This window comes from Grampus griseus (genome assembly GCF_964374135.1).
Source record: "Grampus griseus genome assembly, chromosome: 14".
Lineage (NCBI taxonomy): Eukaryota > Metazoa > Chordata > Mammalia > Artiodactyla > Delphinidae > Grampus > Grampus griseus.
In genome coordinates this window covers 32,021,588-32,040,040 of record NC_139008.1, presented here as the reverse complement: position 1 = coordinate 32,040,040, position 18,453 = coordinate 32,021,588, and the positions used below count along the sequence as shown (strand labels likewise).

Genomic DNA, 18,453 nt, shown 5'->3' with positions numbered 1-18,453 from the left:
CTCTAGCTTGCTGTGTGTTTTTGCAACACTTACCTAACCTCTCTGGTCCTCCGTTTCTTTAACAAAGAAGAGAAACCCATCCAAAGGGCAGGAGTGAGGATGAAGTGAAGCCAGAGGAGACTCACGGAGGTTGCAATCAGTAAGTTCTGTACATGATGAAGGAGGTGCTTTTGCTTTTTCATGGGTTTGGCACTCAGCCTCCTCCAGCCCACACGAGACATACGTGCCTAGACAGAGCACACACCGTGCCAGGCAGCACTCAGATAGCAGCCAGGGCTGGAGCCCGGTCCACAGCGGCTCTCAGGTGGTGGCCTTTGAGGAAGAGGAAGCCGCAGCCCACCGAGATGGGTCCATGAGGCCCCCACGCCAAGCCCCTCCCTTCCACCACGACCAGGCATCGGGGCTCAGATGGCCTGGTCCTGCCTCCATCTCAGGCTGAGCAGGCGGGCTGCTGCCAGGAAGGCCGCCCCGGTGAGGAGCTCGGCGATGAAGCTGATCCAGCCCAGGGCCAGGGACCAGCCGAAGCGGATGTCCACCTGGTCCAGCAGGGCCTTCTCCTCCAGGAGAAACAGCGCCTCCCGGAAGGCGGCGGCTGAATACGCGATGTAGACGCTGATGCCCGCGAGGGTCACCAAGGCTGAAGGGGTTGCAAAGGAGAGCAGATCAGACCCCCATCCCCGGGCCCTGCCCCTCCTTCCCACTGCCGGTCCCTCTGCCCAGTGTGCTCCCTCCTCCCTTCCCCTCCCTTCCTGCCACTGGTAACTCCTGCCCATCCCCGCATCTCAGCTCCTGGCGATTCCTGGACCCCCCCCACCCCCGCCCACAAGCCAGTCCAACCCACCGTGGGGTTTCACAGCATCACATGGCCCTCCATCACTTCCCAGGTCAGAATTTGTTTGTGAAACGACTTAACCAATGCCTGTCTGCCCCAATGTGAGCTCCAGAGGGTCCACCCTGGATGCCCAGCCCCCAGAGCAGCACCCTGCACACGGCAGTGCTCCATGCATACGTTATTAGAACGCACTGTCCAGTCCCATAGCCACTGGCCCCACACGGCTCTTTAAACTTTTATTAATTTAAATGAACATCTCAGCTCCACATTGGCACCTGCCACACGCCAAGTGCTCGTTGCCTGTTTCGTGGCAAATTAGAGAATTTCTCCATCAGGAGAGTTCCCCTGGAAGGTGCTGTTTGGAGAATTAGTCACTGGGCAAACTATTAATGCCAATATTAATAATAATAGCAGGTGGGTTGAGGGGATCAGAGCCTCACCGTATTCTCATCTCCAGGCATTACTTTTCTTTATTTCCCTCCATGGATTCTGTGTGTGTGTGTCATTACTGTTCTTGGTTCTTTTTTAAGGTCCATTTCAAATGCACCAGAAGCAGGGAGGCCATAAAACAACCAGCTGTGAGTTTGGTTTTAATCAATCAAAGCAACGCCTGTCAGGATGGCAGGTGCACATGAAAGACTGAGGGTGGCCAGAGTGAGGGTCTCCCTCCAGCCCATGGCCCTAACACTGACGCTCTCATAACACGCTTCTTCTGTGAAATAATCAAAGCCATTCTCAGAATCTGCTCTCACCCCTATGCTTCTCTCTTGGGAACACAGACCCAGGGACCCTGGGTGGGGAGCTACTGATCCCTTCCAGCTAGGAGATCACAGGAGGGGGAAGCAAGTCCCAGAAGCGATGGGACCCCCCCCCCAACCCTTCCCTTCTGGGGGATCGGGCACAGCCCCTCCTGGAACCCGGGCCCCGTACAGGGTGGGCACCTACCTCCAAAGAGGAAGAGGGTCCCCGTGAGCAGGAGAAGGAGGGAGGCTCGCAGGAGGAAGCTCAGAAACCCTGTCATCCCCCCAAAAACCATCAGGATGAGGCTGAGGGGCAGCAGAATCACAAACGTCCCATGCATGGCTTAGGGGAGACAGGAGGACAGCAGGTTACTAACATCCTTCTGTTAATCAACAGACATTCACTGAGCACCTCCTGTGGGCCAGCACCCAAACGCTGGGGGAAGAAATCAACACCACTGCTGCTTATAATAATGATGGTAGGGCTTCCCTGGTGGCGCAGTGGTTGAGAGTCCACCTGCCGATGCAGGGGACACGGGTTCGTGCCCCGGCCCGGGAAGATCCCACATGCCGCGGAGCGGCTAGGCCCATGAGCCATGGCCGCTGAGCCTGCGCGTCCGGAGCCTGTGCTCCACAACGGGAGAGGCCACAACACTGAGAGGCCCGCGTACCGCAAAAAATAATAATAATAATGATAATAATATTATTAATAGCAACAGTTATCGAGGCTCAGCTATGCCAGACTTTGTGCTGTATGAGTATCAGCTCAAGTAATTCTCACACACCCTGCGAGGGAAGTATTATTCTTGTTCATTCGCTTCTTCACTCAGCACGTGTATTGAGTGCATGCTTTGTGCCAGGCTCTGTCCCCGGCACAGCAGCTTCAGCGGCAAATCCACCAGGACTCCTGCCCTCGTCGGGCTGTGTGGATTCAAGCAAGTGAACAAATAAGTGACAAAGTTGAGAGATGGTGACAAACTCCTGGGGCGGGGCGTGAATAAAGCAGAGGAGGGGCCGGAGCAGTGGCTCCACTCAAGAAGTGACATTGGAGCAAAGACCTGAAGAAGGCGAGGGAGGCAGCTGCGCAAGGGCCGGAAGGGAGGGGCCGCAGGGAGGGGCGGGGGCGGAGTCTGAGATGGGAGGGCGTGTGCCCGGTGCGGCTGAGGCTGGCAAAAGCCGGCGAGGGCAGCGGGGAGTCAGGGAGGGGAAGGCAGTGCAGGAGGAAGGCAGAGTTAACAGCAGCTCACGTGGGGCTCCTGAGCCATCGGGAAGATTTTGAACTTCTCTCTGAATGAGATGGAGGCCACCAGACAGTTTGGGGCGGAAGAAACTAGAATTTAGCTTCAGTTTCTAAAGGTCGCTCTGGCCACTATATTGAGAGTGGACAGCAGAGGGCGTAGTGGGTTGAAAGGCGGCTCCCAAGTTCACATCCTGCAGGAAACTGTGAATGTGACCTCATTAGGGACAAGAGTCGTTGCCGATGTAAGGAAGTCCAGGGTCTCCAGATGAGCTCATCTCGGGTGAGACCCAATGACTTTATTTATTTATTTATTTATTTATTTATTTAAACATCTATATTGAAGTATAATTGCTTTACAATGGTGTGTTAGTTTCTGCTGTATAACAGAGTGAATCAGCTATACGTATACATATATCCCCATATCTCTTCCCTCTTGCATCTCCCTCCTTCCCACCCTCCCTATCCCACCCCTCCAGGTGGTCACAAAGCACCGAGCTGATCTCCCTGTGCTATGCGGCTGCTTCCCACTAGCTAGCTATTTTACATTTGGTAGTGTATATATGTCCATGCCACTCTCTCACTTCGTCCCAGCTTACCCTTCCCCCTCCCCATGTCCTCAAGTCCATTCTCTAGGTCTGTGTCTTTATTCCTGTTCTGCCCCTAGGTTCTTCAGAACCTTTTTTATTGTTTTTAGATTCCATATATATGTGTTAGCATATGGTACTTGTTTTTCTCTTTCTGACTTACTTCACTCTGTATGACAGTCTCTAGGTCCATCCACCTCACTACAAATAACTCAATTTCGTTTCTTTTTATGGCTGAATAATATTCCATTGTATATATGTGCCACATCTTCTTTATCCATTCATCTGTCGATTGTCACTTAGGTTGCTTCCATGTCCTGGCTATTGTAAATAGAGCTGCAATGAACATTGTGGTACATGACTCTTTTTGAATTTTTGTTTTCTCAGGGTATATACCCAGTAGTGGGATTGCTGGATCGTATGGTAGTTCTATTTTTAGTTTTTTAAGGAAGCTCCATACTGTTCTCCACAGTGGCTGTATCAATTTACATTCCCACCGACAGTGCAAGAGGGTTCCTTTTTCTTCACACCCTCTCCAGCATTCAGCGTTTGTAGATGTTTTGATGATGGCCATTCTGACTGGTGTGAGGTGATACCTCATTGTAGTTTTGATTTGCATTTCTCTAATATTGGTGACGTTGAGCATACTTTCATGTCTCTGTTGGCAATCTGTATATCTTCTTTGACTTTATAAGAGAAAGGGGGGGAAATACAGAGGAGAAGATGAGGTGAAAACAGAGATGGAGATCAGAGTAATGCTTCTACAAGCCAAGGACCACCCGGGAGGGACGGCAGCCCCCAGAAGCCAGGAGTGAGGGCTGGAATGGATTCTCCCCCAGAACCTCCAGAAGGACCAATCCTGCTGACACCTTGATTTTGGACTTCTGACCTCCAGAACTTGAGACGATAAATTCCTGTTGCTTTAAGCCACCGAGCTTGCGGTAACTTCTCAGCTGGCCGAGAAAACAGTACAGGGACCCAGCTGGAAGCAGGAAGACCATGGGGTGGCTACTGCAATAACCCTGGACCTGGATGGAAGCAGTGGGGTGGTGAGAAGTGGTCAGGTCCCAGGTATATTTTGAAGGTAAAACAAGCAACCACTTTGATGAGAGTAGGAGAAAAAGAGAGGGGCAAGGTGACACTGAGATTTAGGGCCTGAGCCACGGGATGGATGAGTTGCCATCTGCCAAGATGGGAAAGATGGGGGAGGCAGAGTGGGCTGCGGTGGATACCAGGACTTGTCAAGGGTGAGATGCCTGCTGGACTCCAAGCAGAGATGCCACAAGCAGTGGTTTACAGTAGAGCAGAGTTCAGTGGGAGATCTGGGTGGGTGTCAATATGGTACCATTATTATGAAGGTTGGAACAGAGAGCAGACAGAGTGGGACCCAACTCAGCCAGGGTGTTTGAGAAAATTTCACAGGGGCTGAGCTGCAGCTAAGACGTGAAGGAATGCGGCTTCACCAGAGGACGGAGGCGATAGTCAACAAGTGTGTATCCAGCACCTGCCAGGTTCCAGGGCTCAGCAGGGAGCAAAGCCAGCAAGGATGCAGGAGTTCATATCCTTCCCAGCCACTGGAAGCATTCTCTGCTGGAGAAGAGTGACAGGTGGGGGGATGAGCAGGAGAGAATAGGGGGAGGCCAGAGAAAGAACGACTCAGAAAAGTGCCACCAGCATCCATCCCCCGCTCCTCTGACCCCAAATTGCTTGTCTTTTGTGAGTCACTTAATCCTCAGAACCCCATTTTCACATCCATGAAATGGAGGTCATAACGTGCAGCTCATGGTGTTATCATAAGAACAATGTGTGTGGAGAAAATGGAGAGTTCCATAGAGCAAGTATTAAATAAACCATAACCCTGCCAACAATAAAGATGATGAAGATAATCACTCAGTCGGACTTCCACTGTGATCAAATCACTTTGTCTTCAGGACCCTAAATGCCACCAGCCTTGGCAAGTCGAGGAAACAAAGCTGATTTCCTTTCCGGGGCTGTCACACGATAAAATGTGATTCCAGGGGGCGGGACCTGTAGTCCTTCCTCCTTCCCTCCTTCCTTCCCTCCCTCCCTCGCTCCCTCCCTTCCTTCCTTCCTTCCTTCCTTCCTTCTTTCTTTCCTTTCTTTCTAAAGGAAAAACTTTGGGAAAGGAAGCACAACAGCTGGTGTGAAAACCTGGTTCTGTAAGCTCTGTCTCCTGCATGGCATTGCCTCCAGATGATGGCTGAGAAATGAAATCATTTCTTATTTAGAAAGTAATGAGGTTTCCCGGAGCTGGTTTGGCCCAGCAGTCCCACGTGTGAGGTCCCCAGACAAGGCTGCTGCTGAGTTCGCGTCCATGTGCAATTAAATGTCTGTGCAAGAACAGGACACCAACTGGGAAAGCTGTAAGATCTCCTGCTGAAATTTGGTTTAGTATATATATATTTTTTTGGTATGTGCCTTGGTATTTTTTATTTTCTGATTTTCAGGACTGCTGTCTGGGGACATAAATATTGATTCTGGGTTATGTTCTACTTGGAAATGTCCCCACCTCCAGTCACATCTCACTCAGAAACAAACGTCTATGGGCCCCATAGAGCCTGGGGCTGCTGCAGGGGACAAGGTCTCTGCCCTCATGGAGACCACAGTCCAGTACAGGAGACAGACTAGTAGGAAATAAAGGGGATAATTACAGACCAAGTGTCACAAAGGACATGAGTGTGATGATGCAGAAAAACAGGGTGGGCAGCGAGGGGGGTGCACTTCTATAGATGAGATCGTTGTTTTAATTTCCTAGAGCTGACATAACAAATTACTACAAACTAGGTGTCTTAATAGCAGGAGGAATTTATTCTCTCACGGTTCTGGAGGCCCTAAGTCCAAAATCAAGGTGTCAGCAGGACCGCGCTCCCTTCAGAGACTCCAGGGGAGGATCCTTCCTTGACTCTTCCAGCTTCTGGCAGTTGCCGGCAATCCTTGGCATTCCTTGGCTCGTGGCAGCATCCCTCCGTCCACCTTCATCTTCCTATGACCTTCTTTTCTCTCCTCTGTGATTCTCCTTTTTTTTTACCAGGACACTCGTCACAGGATTTAGGTTAATCCACAATGATCTCATCTCGAGAGCCTTAACTCAATTACACCTGCGAAGTTACTTTTCCCAAATGAGGTCCCATTCACAGGTACCGAGGGTTAGGATGTGGACACATCTTTTGTGGGGGGGCGGTGATACCTTTCAATCCACTACAGTGTTTACAGTAGGAGCTCAAGACGTGAGAGCTAAGATTACCGTCTAGAGTTAATAATACTAATAATGTTGGAGATCAGGAAGATAACTAACATGCAGCCCTGTCCTCAAGGAAGCTATGTTCTGATGACAATAGACTCGAAAATTTACAAAAATTTTAAAAATCCACTTCCTTACCAGGCATAACAGGACTGAATATCTCTGAGCATTTCTTGGAGTCTCCAAGTCATACTGACAAGGTTTGAAAATAAAGATAGTGACACCTTCCCCTTTGGGAAATGGTTCCTGAGACTTCCTTCTTTCGCCAGAGCTTCTGATGTTTCTGGAGAATAATACTTCTCTGCTCTCTTTAAGAGAAGGACTGTTACTTCGCTAACCACCCCGGGGCTTCCTGACCTCGCAAGCATTCTGCAAGGCTGCTTTTCCCATCGAGCTATTCTCTGAACAGTGCAATAATGAATCATTCACACAGTTATCCTTGGCGTGAACGACTTGGCATTTTTCTGGGTTTGCTTTTCCTTTGCAGCAAAGCACTTCTGAGTCGAAAAGATCTCTTGCACCTGGTACGTATTTGCTCTTGATGGAAAAAAATGACCTGTCAACATTATTAGTGTTATTAATTCTACATGGTAATCTTAGTTCTCACGTGTTGAGTTCCTACTGTAGGCAGTGGAGGATAGCAGAACTCTGAACCCAAGAAACAGGCTGGGAACTTTTCCCCTGGTCTGTCGTGGCCTCCGGTCTTGGCACACTCACGTTATACTGGAATTACCCTCGACGTAGCATCATTCTAAAAGAATAGAAACTGCCTGGGTTCAAATCCCAGATCAACCAGTTACCGTGCAAACTTTGGTAACTTACCTAACCTCTCTGTGCCTCGGTTTCCTCATTTGAAAAGTGAGGAGTATAATAACAGTACCTGCCTCGTGGGTCTGTTGTGAAGATTAAATGGGTTAAACACGTAAAGACCTCAGGACAGGGTCTGGCACACAGCACCTGTTCTGTAATCATTGACTGTTATTTTTATTGCCCTTCAACCACTCCACTGAAAGTGGTCCCCACCTCCTTTTATTACATGCCCCTGTTTTATTTCCTTTGTTATACCTACTACTATTTGAAGCCATTTTATGTTAATTTATTCACTGGTCCGTGTGTTTATTATCTGTCTCCTGCACTAGACACTTAGCCTATGTGGCAAGGACCCCACCTGTCTCATCATGTTTTATCCCCAGCACTAAGCAAAGGCATTTGCAATGATTAGCTCCATTTTACAGATGAGAAGCCTGAGGTTCAGGGAGACAATATGACTTAGAGCAGAAGGAGGAGACAATAACTGACCTCCTGCTTTGGGTGATACCCTACGCTGGATGCTTTCCTTCTGTGATCTCATTTCATCTCAAAACAGCCCAGTTATTTTCTCAATTTATTATTTTATTGAAGTATAGTTGAATGACAATGTTGTGTTAACTACTGCTGCACAGCAGAGTGACTCAGTCATACATATATACACATTCTTTTTCATATTCTTTTCCATCCACAGGATATTGAATATAGTTCCCTGTGCTATACAGTAGGACCTTGCTGTTTATAAAACAGCCCATTTATGGAAGGAGGTGGCTGGCCAGAGGTCACACCGCTGGGAGGAAGGAGGGCCCTTATCTATGATGTGGCTGACCCCACCCCCCACATCCTGCTGGGAGAGGCACATGACTCAGCTCAGCCAATCAGCACATTCCTTCCCTTCGGCCACACTGACTGGCTCAGACCTGGGCACATGATCCAATCTAGTCCAGTCAGAGACCTACCTGGAGGTTTTGCAGAATGACTGGGCAACAGGCTCCTTCTGCTTAGGTTGCTGATTCTGGAGAGGATTTAGTTGAAAGCAGAACCCAAACAGAAGCAAAGCCCAGAGAGGAGAAAAAGAAATCGAGTTTAGCTCTGGATCCCAGGGGGCTTGAGCTTTTCAGTTTCGTGGACCAGGAATTCCTTTTCTGTTTCAACTAGTATGATTTGCGTTTCCGTCACTTACCATCAAAAGACTCCTGGCTGATACAGCTAGCCTGGTTGGTTCTAGACTGTGGCTCTTTTATGTAAACTGTGCTGAATTTGAAGACCCCCCCGCCACCAAAACAAATTCCAGTCCCTAGCCAGGGAACCAAACCCATGACATCCCCAGAGCTAATCAGGAAGATAAAACATCCAAGCAAGGTGGATTTTTATTGGGTACTGAAGTAGGCTACCTGCTTGGATTTTCTTGGAGGGAAAACCAATGGTTCTTCCCATACACCCCCACGGGGATTTGTCTAGGAGGCTGACTCACAGAACACGCTGCTTGTCACCTGGCCTCTCTCCTCTATGGGCTCTGCATAAAGGGAATGAAACGTCTTCATATAATAAAAGAACTTGGACAACATTCAAAACTCTTTCTGGGGATAAAGAGAGTCTGTGAAAAAGCTCTCTCTGGGGGTGATTTGCAGTGAGCACGAGGTCTGACGCGCAGCCTCCTCTCTGTGATGATACAATGGTAGTAAGAGCAGCTAACACTTATGGCAGACTTAAAGGAGCCGGACACTGCATGAGGCTCTTTAAACACGCTCTCCCGCTTCATCCTTGAATTAGCCTTATGAGGAGACATGACAGTTATCTTCATTTTGCCCATGGGGGAACTGAGGCTCGGAGAGGTAAGAAATTTGCCCAAAGCCACGTGCCTAGTTGGTGGTGAAGCAGGGGGTTAGACCTAGGGCCAAGGGAACAGATGAACAGACTGTGGATGTGAGTTTTGCCTGTTTCTCAAAACCCTGGACAACACACGGTTGGTTCGTTATCAAGTTTCATGAAGAGACCAGACCAGTGGTGACTGTGGTTAGCCATCCAGTTTACTCACTGATGTGATAAGCAGGCTGAATGCCAGCACCCAGCCCAGCAAAGGGCCATAGATGTGACTGCACCTAAAAGAGGCTGGGGGGACTTCCCTGGTGGCTCAGTGGTTAAGAATCTGCCTGCCAATGCAGGGGACACGGGTTAGAGCCCTGGTCCGGGAAGATCCCACATGCCGCGGAGCAACCAAGCCCGTGCGCCACAACTACTGAGCCCGCATGCCACAACTGCTGAGCCCGCACGCCACACCTACTGAAGCCCTTGTGCCTAGAGCCCATGCTCCACAACAAGAGAAGCCACCGCAATGAGAAGCCCACGCACTGCAGCAAAGAGTAGCCCCCGCTCGCCGCAACTAGAGAAAGCCCATGCGCAGCAACGAAGACCCGACACGGCCAAAAATAAATAAAATAATAATAATAATAAATAAAAAATAAATAAAATAAGCTGCACAGGAACAATTTTAAAGTCCAAAGAGACACCAGCTTTGTTTTAAGGCTGTAGTAGCTTGATACACCATCTCCTTGCTACCTTCTCCAGCCTTCTCTGTGGACCACAGCACTACATTCAGAAGCCTGTTAGCCAACACAGGAGTTATTGAACAGGAATTCTTGATTACTCTTGATATGCTCTGAGAACACCCAAAGTTCCTCCTAGCACAGCTTGGGGCTGAGGACAGAGTTCGTGAGACCACTTCCTTTCCTCCACCCCCCTCATATTCCAAGCATCTAGGGGATATCTCCTTCAACGGAACTTCATTCAGTGGTGTGCTGGAGCTGGATTATATCACAGGGTCAGCTGTTAAGTTTTCAGCAGTATGAGGAGCCAGTTGACATCATGTTGACAGCCTGAAACTGACCACAGTGGGAATATTTACACCACAGAGATTGGCAAATGCCACAAATCAAGACTCTCCCCTCCCGCAGACAGCCAATTGTTAAATATTTTCCAGCCCACCACTGGACTTTAGAGAAAGAGTCTGGTTCATTCATATACTCATTCAGTCATTCAACAAATTTGGATTGAGTTCTACCTCTAAATAATAGAGTTTGCATTCACTCTCATGCCTGCTCAGCAAACCTTGGCTCATGGGCTACTCTATACCAGGCTCTGTGCTAAACACAGGGAATCCAGCAGTAGCAAGAAAGACGTGGTCCCTGCCCTCATGGAGCTCAGGGTCGAAAAAAATGCCACACAACCTGTAGCACGAGTAGGAGCTGACCAAGTCAAGCTGGAAGGATGGGAGCAGGGAGACTCCAATTGGAGGCAATGGCATGTGCAAAGTTCCTGTGGCAGGAGGAAACTGAGCACCCCTCCAGGAACTGGACCAAGGCCAGCATAGCCAGAGAGGAAAGAGCAAAGGGGAGAGTGGAGTTGGAGAGGGACCCTGGCAGCCCTTGTGGGCCATGCTAGGGACTTGTCTTCATTCTAAGAGTCACATCCCCAAGCCTCACTCAGTAAGTCTATCAAAAGTTGCGCATACTTTTCAAGGTCTATGGAACTCAGTCCTCATTTCCTCATCGTGTCCTTTCTGTGGTACCTCTCTGGGCCTCAGTTTACTCTTTGGAAAAATAAAGATTAAGACAGAGATGACAAAGAACTTCATAGGGAGGCTGTGGAGATGAAATGAGGACACAGATGGAGAGCGTTCAGCTCCATGTCTGGCCAGCTGCGAGCCTCAGTGAATCGAACTATGACTTTGACTTCCCTCCTTCCTCCACTGTTTATTCAGCCCGTTTGCTTTCTCAAATTCTATCCTCCCACCTTTCCAGAGTTCCAATCACCGTGCCAGGCACTGGGAAATCAGCCAGGAACAACAGACACATGGTCCCTGGCGACAGGGAGCCGTCCTCTGCCTCCTGGTTGCTTCTCTTGAATCATTCAACAAATATTTACTGCATCCCTCCTACTGCCAAGCGCTTGTTCTCAACACCGAGGATGCAGAGAAGGCTGACAAGGGGTTGTGACTGTCAGCTCCCCGGGCTGGTTTAGGTGTCTCTTCGGGCTCCCAGCCACCCTCCCTCGTGCTGCTTGTCACTCTGAAATGTAACTGCGCACTTCCACCTCGGTCTCACCAGCTAGTCTGTGCGCCCCCTGAGCGCCTGGCCTGGGCCTTCGGCAGCAGCACGGTGCCTGGCGCACAGAAAGCCTTCAGCCAACGTTTGTTGAATGAATCCTCAACCACACGTTACGGGTGGAGCAAGTGGACCCGGTTCCTGCTCCTACCCGCGTTCCCCTCTCCCGCCGGTGCCAAAGGCCGCCCCGACCGCCCTCTCCAACGCAGCGCCAACGCCCCCCACCCCACCTCGCCTGCTGTTTGGACAAAAGCTCCCAAACTGGTGTCCAGCCCCGGGTCCTCCCCCATCCCACACTCCCCGGACTCACTGAGAAGTTGTCGGCTCGAGTCGCTGAAGGTCACGTTCTCCTGCCAGAAGGGGTTCATCAGCGGCGCGCACGGGCTCTGGACTGGATGGGGCAGAGGACTCGGTGGGCGGGGGCCCCGGGGTTCGGACCCCGGACCGAGGCTTCGCCCCGGCGCCTCTCGGAACTGCGAAGGCAGCCCCAGAAGCCCTGCCCACCTGCCCTTCCGACCCCAGATACCGCGTTTCGCGCCCCGGGGCTTGGGGGGTGGATGCGCTCCAAGCAACAAGTCCCGGGCGAGCCCGGCGCCGCGCAGGGGCGGCGGTGGCGGCCACCGCCCCGGGTACCCGGGTACGTCCTTACCCCGGCAGGTCCGCCAGAGGCCGGAGTGCGAGCTCAGAGGTTCGAGCTGGCTGCGGTTGGAGGCCCCTGCCGGGTCCCGCGCCCCCGGGCCGCTCCGCTGCAGCCGCTCTGTGTCAATGATGTACCAGAAGTCCGTGCCGATGGCGGCCGCCAGGAGCACAAAGCTGAGCGCCCCGGTCAGCGCCGCCGCGCCGGCCAGCGCTCCCAGGTGCACCTGCATCGCCGAGCCGGGACCCCACGCGCCGCCCGCAGCCCCCCGCGCCGCCTCCCGCGTCCCTGAGCTCGGAGCCGGAGAGCCGGCCTCCGGACCTCGATCCCTCCCTCCGACCCTGGCTCCGCCCCTCAGCCCCTCACCTGCGCCCTGGGACCTGCCCCGACTCCTCCCTCAAACCCCATACCAGCCAAACCCCACCTCAGTCAACACTCCCAGCCCTAGCGCAGCCCCTCACCCCCACTCCTCACTTGCCCCCGACCCTTCTCCCTCCTACCCCCTCCCGCGCTCTCCACGAACCCCCAGCCATTCGCCACTACGCCCTGCCTCTGCCTTTCCTCCCCAAGCCCGGCTCCTCTCCTCGCACCACCGACTCAACTTCCCACTTCCCTCCGGGTGCGCCAGGAGTCTTCCCTCTGCCGCCCTTCCCACCGCTCCCTCCTCTGCTCACAGCGCCCAGGTGACCTGCACTGTGAGAAGGGCTGGGTGGGGTGGGGGAGGGAGGGCGGCCTTCCCGCAAACTGGGGGAGCAAGAAGGACGGGCAACGGCTGTCGGGTTTGCAGGTAATCTTCAATAGCCTCTCGCTCCAGCTTCAACCACCCTTCCTCCAAAATCCACCTTCAGTTGATTTTTCTAGGCTGGCTACAGAGGAAAAAGACAGATCAGGTTCTTTTTTATAAAAGCTCTTTAACAGATTACCAGCAAGGTCCTACTGTATAGCACAGGGAACTCTGCTCAATATTCTGTAATAAGCTAAATGCGGAAAGAATTTGAAAAAGAATAGACACATGTATATGTATAATCGAATCACTTTGCTGTGCACCTGAAACTAACACAACATTGTAAATCAACTATTGCCCAATATAAAATTTTTTTAAAAAATTTTAAGTTCTTTAAAGCAATGGGCCACGTCTTCTGAGTCCATCATCTCTACCACCAAAGTCTTCATCAACATCACTGCCACCACCAGCACCACCACCAGCACCACCACCACCAGCACCACCATCACCACTACCGCCAGCACCACCAGCACCACCACCATCATCACCATCACCGTTCTTTTCTTCTATCATCACCATCCTCTTCTTTATCATCACCATCACCCTTATCAATTCCACCACATTTTTCACCACCATGAAACCTTTCATTATTTCAAGAAAGATTCTTGAGTGCCTACGATGTGGCAGACACTACAGTTTATATTAAAAATATAGCCATAAACAATCCAAACACAGCCCCTACCCTTAAGAAGTGTGTGGTGTAGGCTTCCCAGCTTTTTCAAAGCCAGGAATGCAGAGGAAAAAAATCATACTTGCATGGCACACCGGGATAAATAGAAGACGCTTCTAGAAGCTGGAGATGACCAGCCTCAGGGGCTGCAGCTACCAAAGGCCCCTGGAGGCTGCCGTTTATGGCTGAGAGACCAAAATCTTGGCGCTCCTGTGACACGTTCTTAAGGAAATATTGTGCCAACTCCCAAAATTTGATGAATTGGGGAGAGAATCCTTCAACAAAGCTTGCTTTGAACAGGGTACTCTGAGAGAAAGTAAAAGAGGGGAGGTCTCACTGGGATTCGGAATCCAGGAAGTGACATGGAGGATGAGACACAAAGAATATAAAGGCACTTCACGCCTAGGGGATGGCTTATACAAAGGGTTTGGTACATTTTAGAGAAACTCCAAGAGTAATCAGGCTGGAACATAGTGAGAGAGGAGTAGGTAGAGGGAAATGAGACTGGAGGAATAGGTTGGGGCCAGGCCATGCATGTCCTGGGGTCACAGTAAAGAGTTTGGTTTCTAGTCTAGGCTTCTGACCAGTTTTGAGAAGAGTAGTGAAATGCTGTAATTTACATTTTTAAAATCTCACTCTCCGTATCGGCTTTAGTGTGGAACAGAGACTGTAAGGAAACAGGAAAGGAAGTGAGGAAGCCAGTTAGAAGCAACATAGAAGTAGAAGCAGCAAGAGATGCTTGGATGCCTAGGCTACGGTGGTGGCAGCAGTGAGGAGGGAGGGAAGTAAATAGATTTTTTTTTTTAATTGAGAGGGGTAGAATTGATAGGACTTGGGGATAGACTAAGGCTGAGAACCATTCTTTTCCTTGTTGCTTTATTCTCTCTTACCACCACCATCTTAATCTTCATCATTGGCATCCTCACCTCCATTAGCAGCAGCAGCAACACACTGAACAGAGCCATCATCAGCGAGAACACATCCTCCCCTTGATGTTACACACATTCTACTGCATCACCCCTTCAACCACCGTCTTGATTAAGATTGATCTCTCCCATTACCATCCCCACTGATGGTTTTGCCTTCAACTCCATCACCTTATTACTGTTATCTTCCATTGCATCATCATCCAAGCAGTCCTCCACTGTTCCATCTACATTAGGGAGCCTACATGAAGGTAAAATTCAATAAGGCTGGTCCCAGGACCCCTAATAATGTCTTTAAGGTTTAATCTCTTCTCTCTCCCTTTCTCTCCATCTCTCAAGTGTTTTTCCTCTCTTGGCCTCATTCTTATTCAGACTCTCATTTGTTGGACCCCAGGAGCTACCTTTCACTGCTTAGCAACCCCAACAAAAAGAACAAATCTCTTTCTCAGTGGTGCAAGTCACATTTCCAGAATCAAAGCCCATATCCCCATCTCTGAACCAATCTCTATGAGTGATAGGGATAGAAAGCTCTGATTGGCCAAGCCTGGATGGCCTGCCTGCTCCTGGAACCAAGGCAGGGTGAATTGGTCCCATCCTAACCATTTGAGTTTAAGCAGTGTCAAGGCTGCCAGATGTACCAAATAAAAGCACAGTGTGCCTGGTTAAATTTGAATTTCAAATAAATAATACGATTTTAGTATAAATATGTTCCATGCAATATTTGGGATACACTTATACTTTTTAAATTGTTATTGTTGTTGTTAATCTGAAGTTCAATTTTAACTGAGTGTCCTGTCTTTTATGTGGCAAACATAGCTGGCTCCCCAAAGGAAAACCAAGGTGCTATGACCAGAACCAAGAGAAGGGGTAATGGCAGGGTGGATGGTGGCCCTCCACCCAGCACATGCATTTTCCTTCACTAGGTCCCACATCTCTCGTCTGCATAAGGAGAACTTCTTCCTGGCCCCTTTGTAAAGACAACCTTGTAAGCTTTGATCATTCTACTTTTCCTGAGGATTTTGATATAATGTACCTGAATCGTGCTCGGTCACTCTAAAAAGCACAGAGAGTAATGTTTTTCAATGAATCTGGGGAGGGATGGAGCACATCAAATATCGGATGCTATCATTACTCAGCCAGTCAACTGAAGAGGCAGGATAAAACCTGAAGGCTCCTGAGGCAGAATGCAAAGGAAGCACAGCATTTAAGCTTCAAGCCACACCAGGCGCCATGCTGGGTACCGGACTGGTGGAGAAAGGGCATTGAACAGGGATCCCAGAGGCTGGTTTTGAGTCTTAAATCAGCATCTTACAGGCTGTGTGAGCCCAGAGAAATTGCCTGTCTTCTCTGAGCCTCAGTTTTCTCGGCTGTAAAATGGGGGCACTCATACGTACCAATCTCAGAAGGGCACCATGAGGGTGTAATGATGGTGGGTATAAGTACTTTGTGACCTATGCAGAGTCATACCAACATAATTATTAGCATATGTGGAAACGCTCTGAGAAGAGGGGAGGAGTGCATTTCAAACATGCAAAGAAGAAATATTTTAAAAAAGAGGAGGGCATCAGCACCTGCGCTGCCTCATACTGAGAAGCAGGAATTTGCTTTTCAGCACCACGGACAGCAATCTGCTGGCAGCCGGGAAGCAAAGGGAGCCAGAATTTGGGGCATCCATGGAGCCAAACGAATATTGACTGAGCACATCCTGGGGCCAGGCACACTAGAGAATACAAAGATGTATGTGGTCTTGACGTCCAAATAACTTAATCTCTTCAAGTCATCAACATTCCTAGACTGATACAGCTGGGGCAAGGCTTCTGATACTTGAAAAGTGGGGAGAATCAAAGGGAACATGTTTTCTTTTCCAACAATTGCTGAATATCTGCTGTGCGTTCACATATGCCATCTAATTTTCTCACTAGACTACCACCCTCAAAGAGAACAGTTACTGCAATGTCCTATGCATTGTTACATTCCAAGTGCCCAGCATGGCGCCTGGCATATGGCAGATACTCAGTAGTTTTTGAATGGATGTGTGAAGGAATTCTTATAAAATCCTATTTTACTCTTTAAAAAAGAATTTAAAAAAAGAGGAAGGCAGAAGGAAGGGAGGATGTCGAGATACCGGGAAGAAAGGTTACTTTTCATTATGAAGCATTGAGCATCATGGGAAAGCCGACATTTTTTTAATCAGTGAGATCTGGATTTGTGCAACTCTGCAGCCCTGAGGCCCTGCTTGCCTCGCCAGCCTCACAAACCCAGGCTTCAAACACGTGAAGTTTGTTCCTGCCTCTGAGCATCCGCACATGCTGTTCCCTTTAACTGAAATACTCTTATCCCCACCTTTTTTTTCCTTTTTATTTCTTTCCATTTTCGGGGGGGGGGCTTAACTTAAAAATTAGTTCTTTGGAAAGGGCTTAGCCAACCCCCGATTTAGGTTGAAAGCTCTTCGGATACGATGATTTATGATGATTCAGGTGTGGTTAAGGTCCATTGTATCTCCTTAGGCTCTCAACTGCTCAGCGGCACGCCTACAACATTTACCACACACACCTGTGACTCTCCACATATGGACTTTTCTCCCCAAGTGAGAAGGCTGGAATTACTGGAGAGTGAAGGCCCCCAGGAACACCGAGCACTGATGAAGTTGGAGGATAAATAGCCCTAGCTATCTCACCCCTTTGGGGAGGGAAAGGCTCTGAAGCCTGTTCTACTCTGTCCCCCAGAGTTTCCAAGGGGGAGTGAACCCCAGCTGCCCACTGCAATGATGTCTTCAATTGATTTCCTTTCTTCTTCATCTTAATTCCCCACTCTTGTACCAGTGTGTCCTAGGATCACCCCCCAAATACAATTACTGGCTCTCAAATCCTTATATCAGACTCTGCTTCGAAAGAAACCCAACCTAAAACATATGCTATCTTAGCACTGAGACTCTCCCCATAGTAATTAATGATTATCGAGTGACGAAGTCATTTGCTACCTGTCCGTCTACTCCTTTGGACATTCAAGCAGGATGGTAGTTACTAGAGGATGGTTCATCCAACACCATTCTGATCCACCTCCCCCTTCTTATTTCTAGGTACCTTCCAGCCAGTGGTGGCCACGTAACATAATTCTGACCAATGAAGTAGAAGCAAGAGTCTGTTGGGAAGGGCTCCCCCAATTTAAAAAAGGCCAGGCCCTGGGAGGAGAAGGCTTTTGGTCCACTTGTAATACAGACGTGATGTCTGGAGTTACAACAGTCATCTTACAACCATGAGTTTAACCCTCCTGGTGGGAGGCAAAAACAAAGAGTCTGAGTCTCTGATAGCATCGTTGAACAGCTGCCCCATCCTTGAATTGCCTACCTCAGAAATTCTTGTTATAAGATAAAAATAAGCCCCTATCAGTTTAAGCCACCATCTTCGGGTTGTCTGTGTTTGCAACTGAATGCCTTATGAACTGCGGCAGACACAGAATATGTTGGTCCTACACCATGCATATCATTGGCCTTTAGGTTAGTACATGATACACAGTAGACGTGTAATGAAGATTTGTGGATTCAATAAATGAAAAGCCTTCCCAAAAGTCTCTTCTTGCAAGCACAGAGCTTATTTTGTGTGGCAAACTTGTAAGGAACCAACTCAAGGCTTTAGACATATAGCCAGGATATCGGTTCAGTTATTAAGATCGCCACACTAGAGACAAATGGCCTCTGTTTATTAAATCTCATGAGGTCATGATGTTCTGCTGGCCAGTTGGACTCCATGGACTTGACCCCTGCATAACTGTTTAAGTGCAAAGCCTCCATCTGTCCATTAGAAACTTCTAGAAGGACTGGCTGCCACTCTTCATATCCTATATGATGTAATCAGCTTAGAATGAAAAG

At 49.4% G+C, this 18,453-nt stretch overlaps 1 protein-coding gene across 2 annotated transcripts; it reads right to left on the bottom strand.

Annotated features, from left to right (window-relative positions):
* Positions 1 to 404: 404 nt before the first annotated feature.
* Positions 405 to 12,437, bottom strand: TMEM114 (transmembrane protein 114; the record flags this gene model as incomplete). 2 transcript variants are annotated; one of them, XM_082671272.1, is made up of 4 exons in its annotated part: positions 405 to 637; positions 1,778 to 1,915; positions 11,879 to 11,959; positions 12,218 to 12,437. In XM_082671272.1, the coding sequence occupies 4 exons, from the start codon at positions 12,435 to 12,437 to the stop codon at positions 405 to 407; spliced, it is 672 nt and encodes a 223-aa protein (XP_082527398.1). The 2 variants fall into 2 exon arrangements, with proteins under 2 accessions (XP_082527398.1, XP_082527399.1); XM_082671273.1 differs by lacking the exon at positions 1,778 to 1,915.
* Positions 12,438 to 18,453: the final 6,016 nt, after the last annotated feature.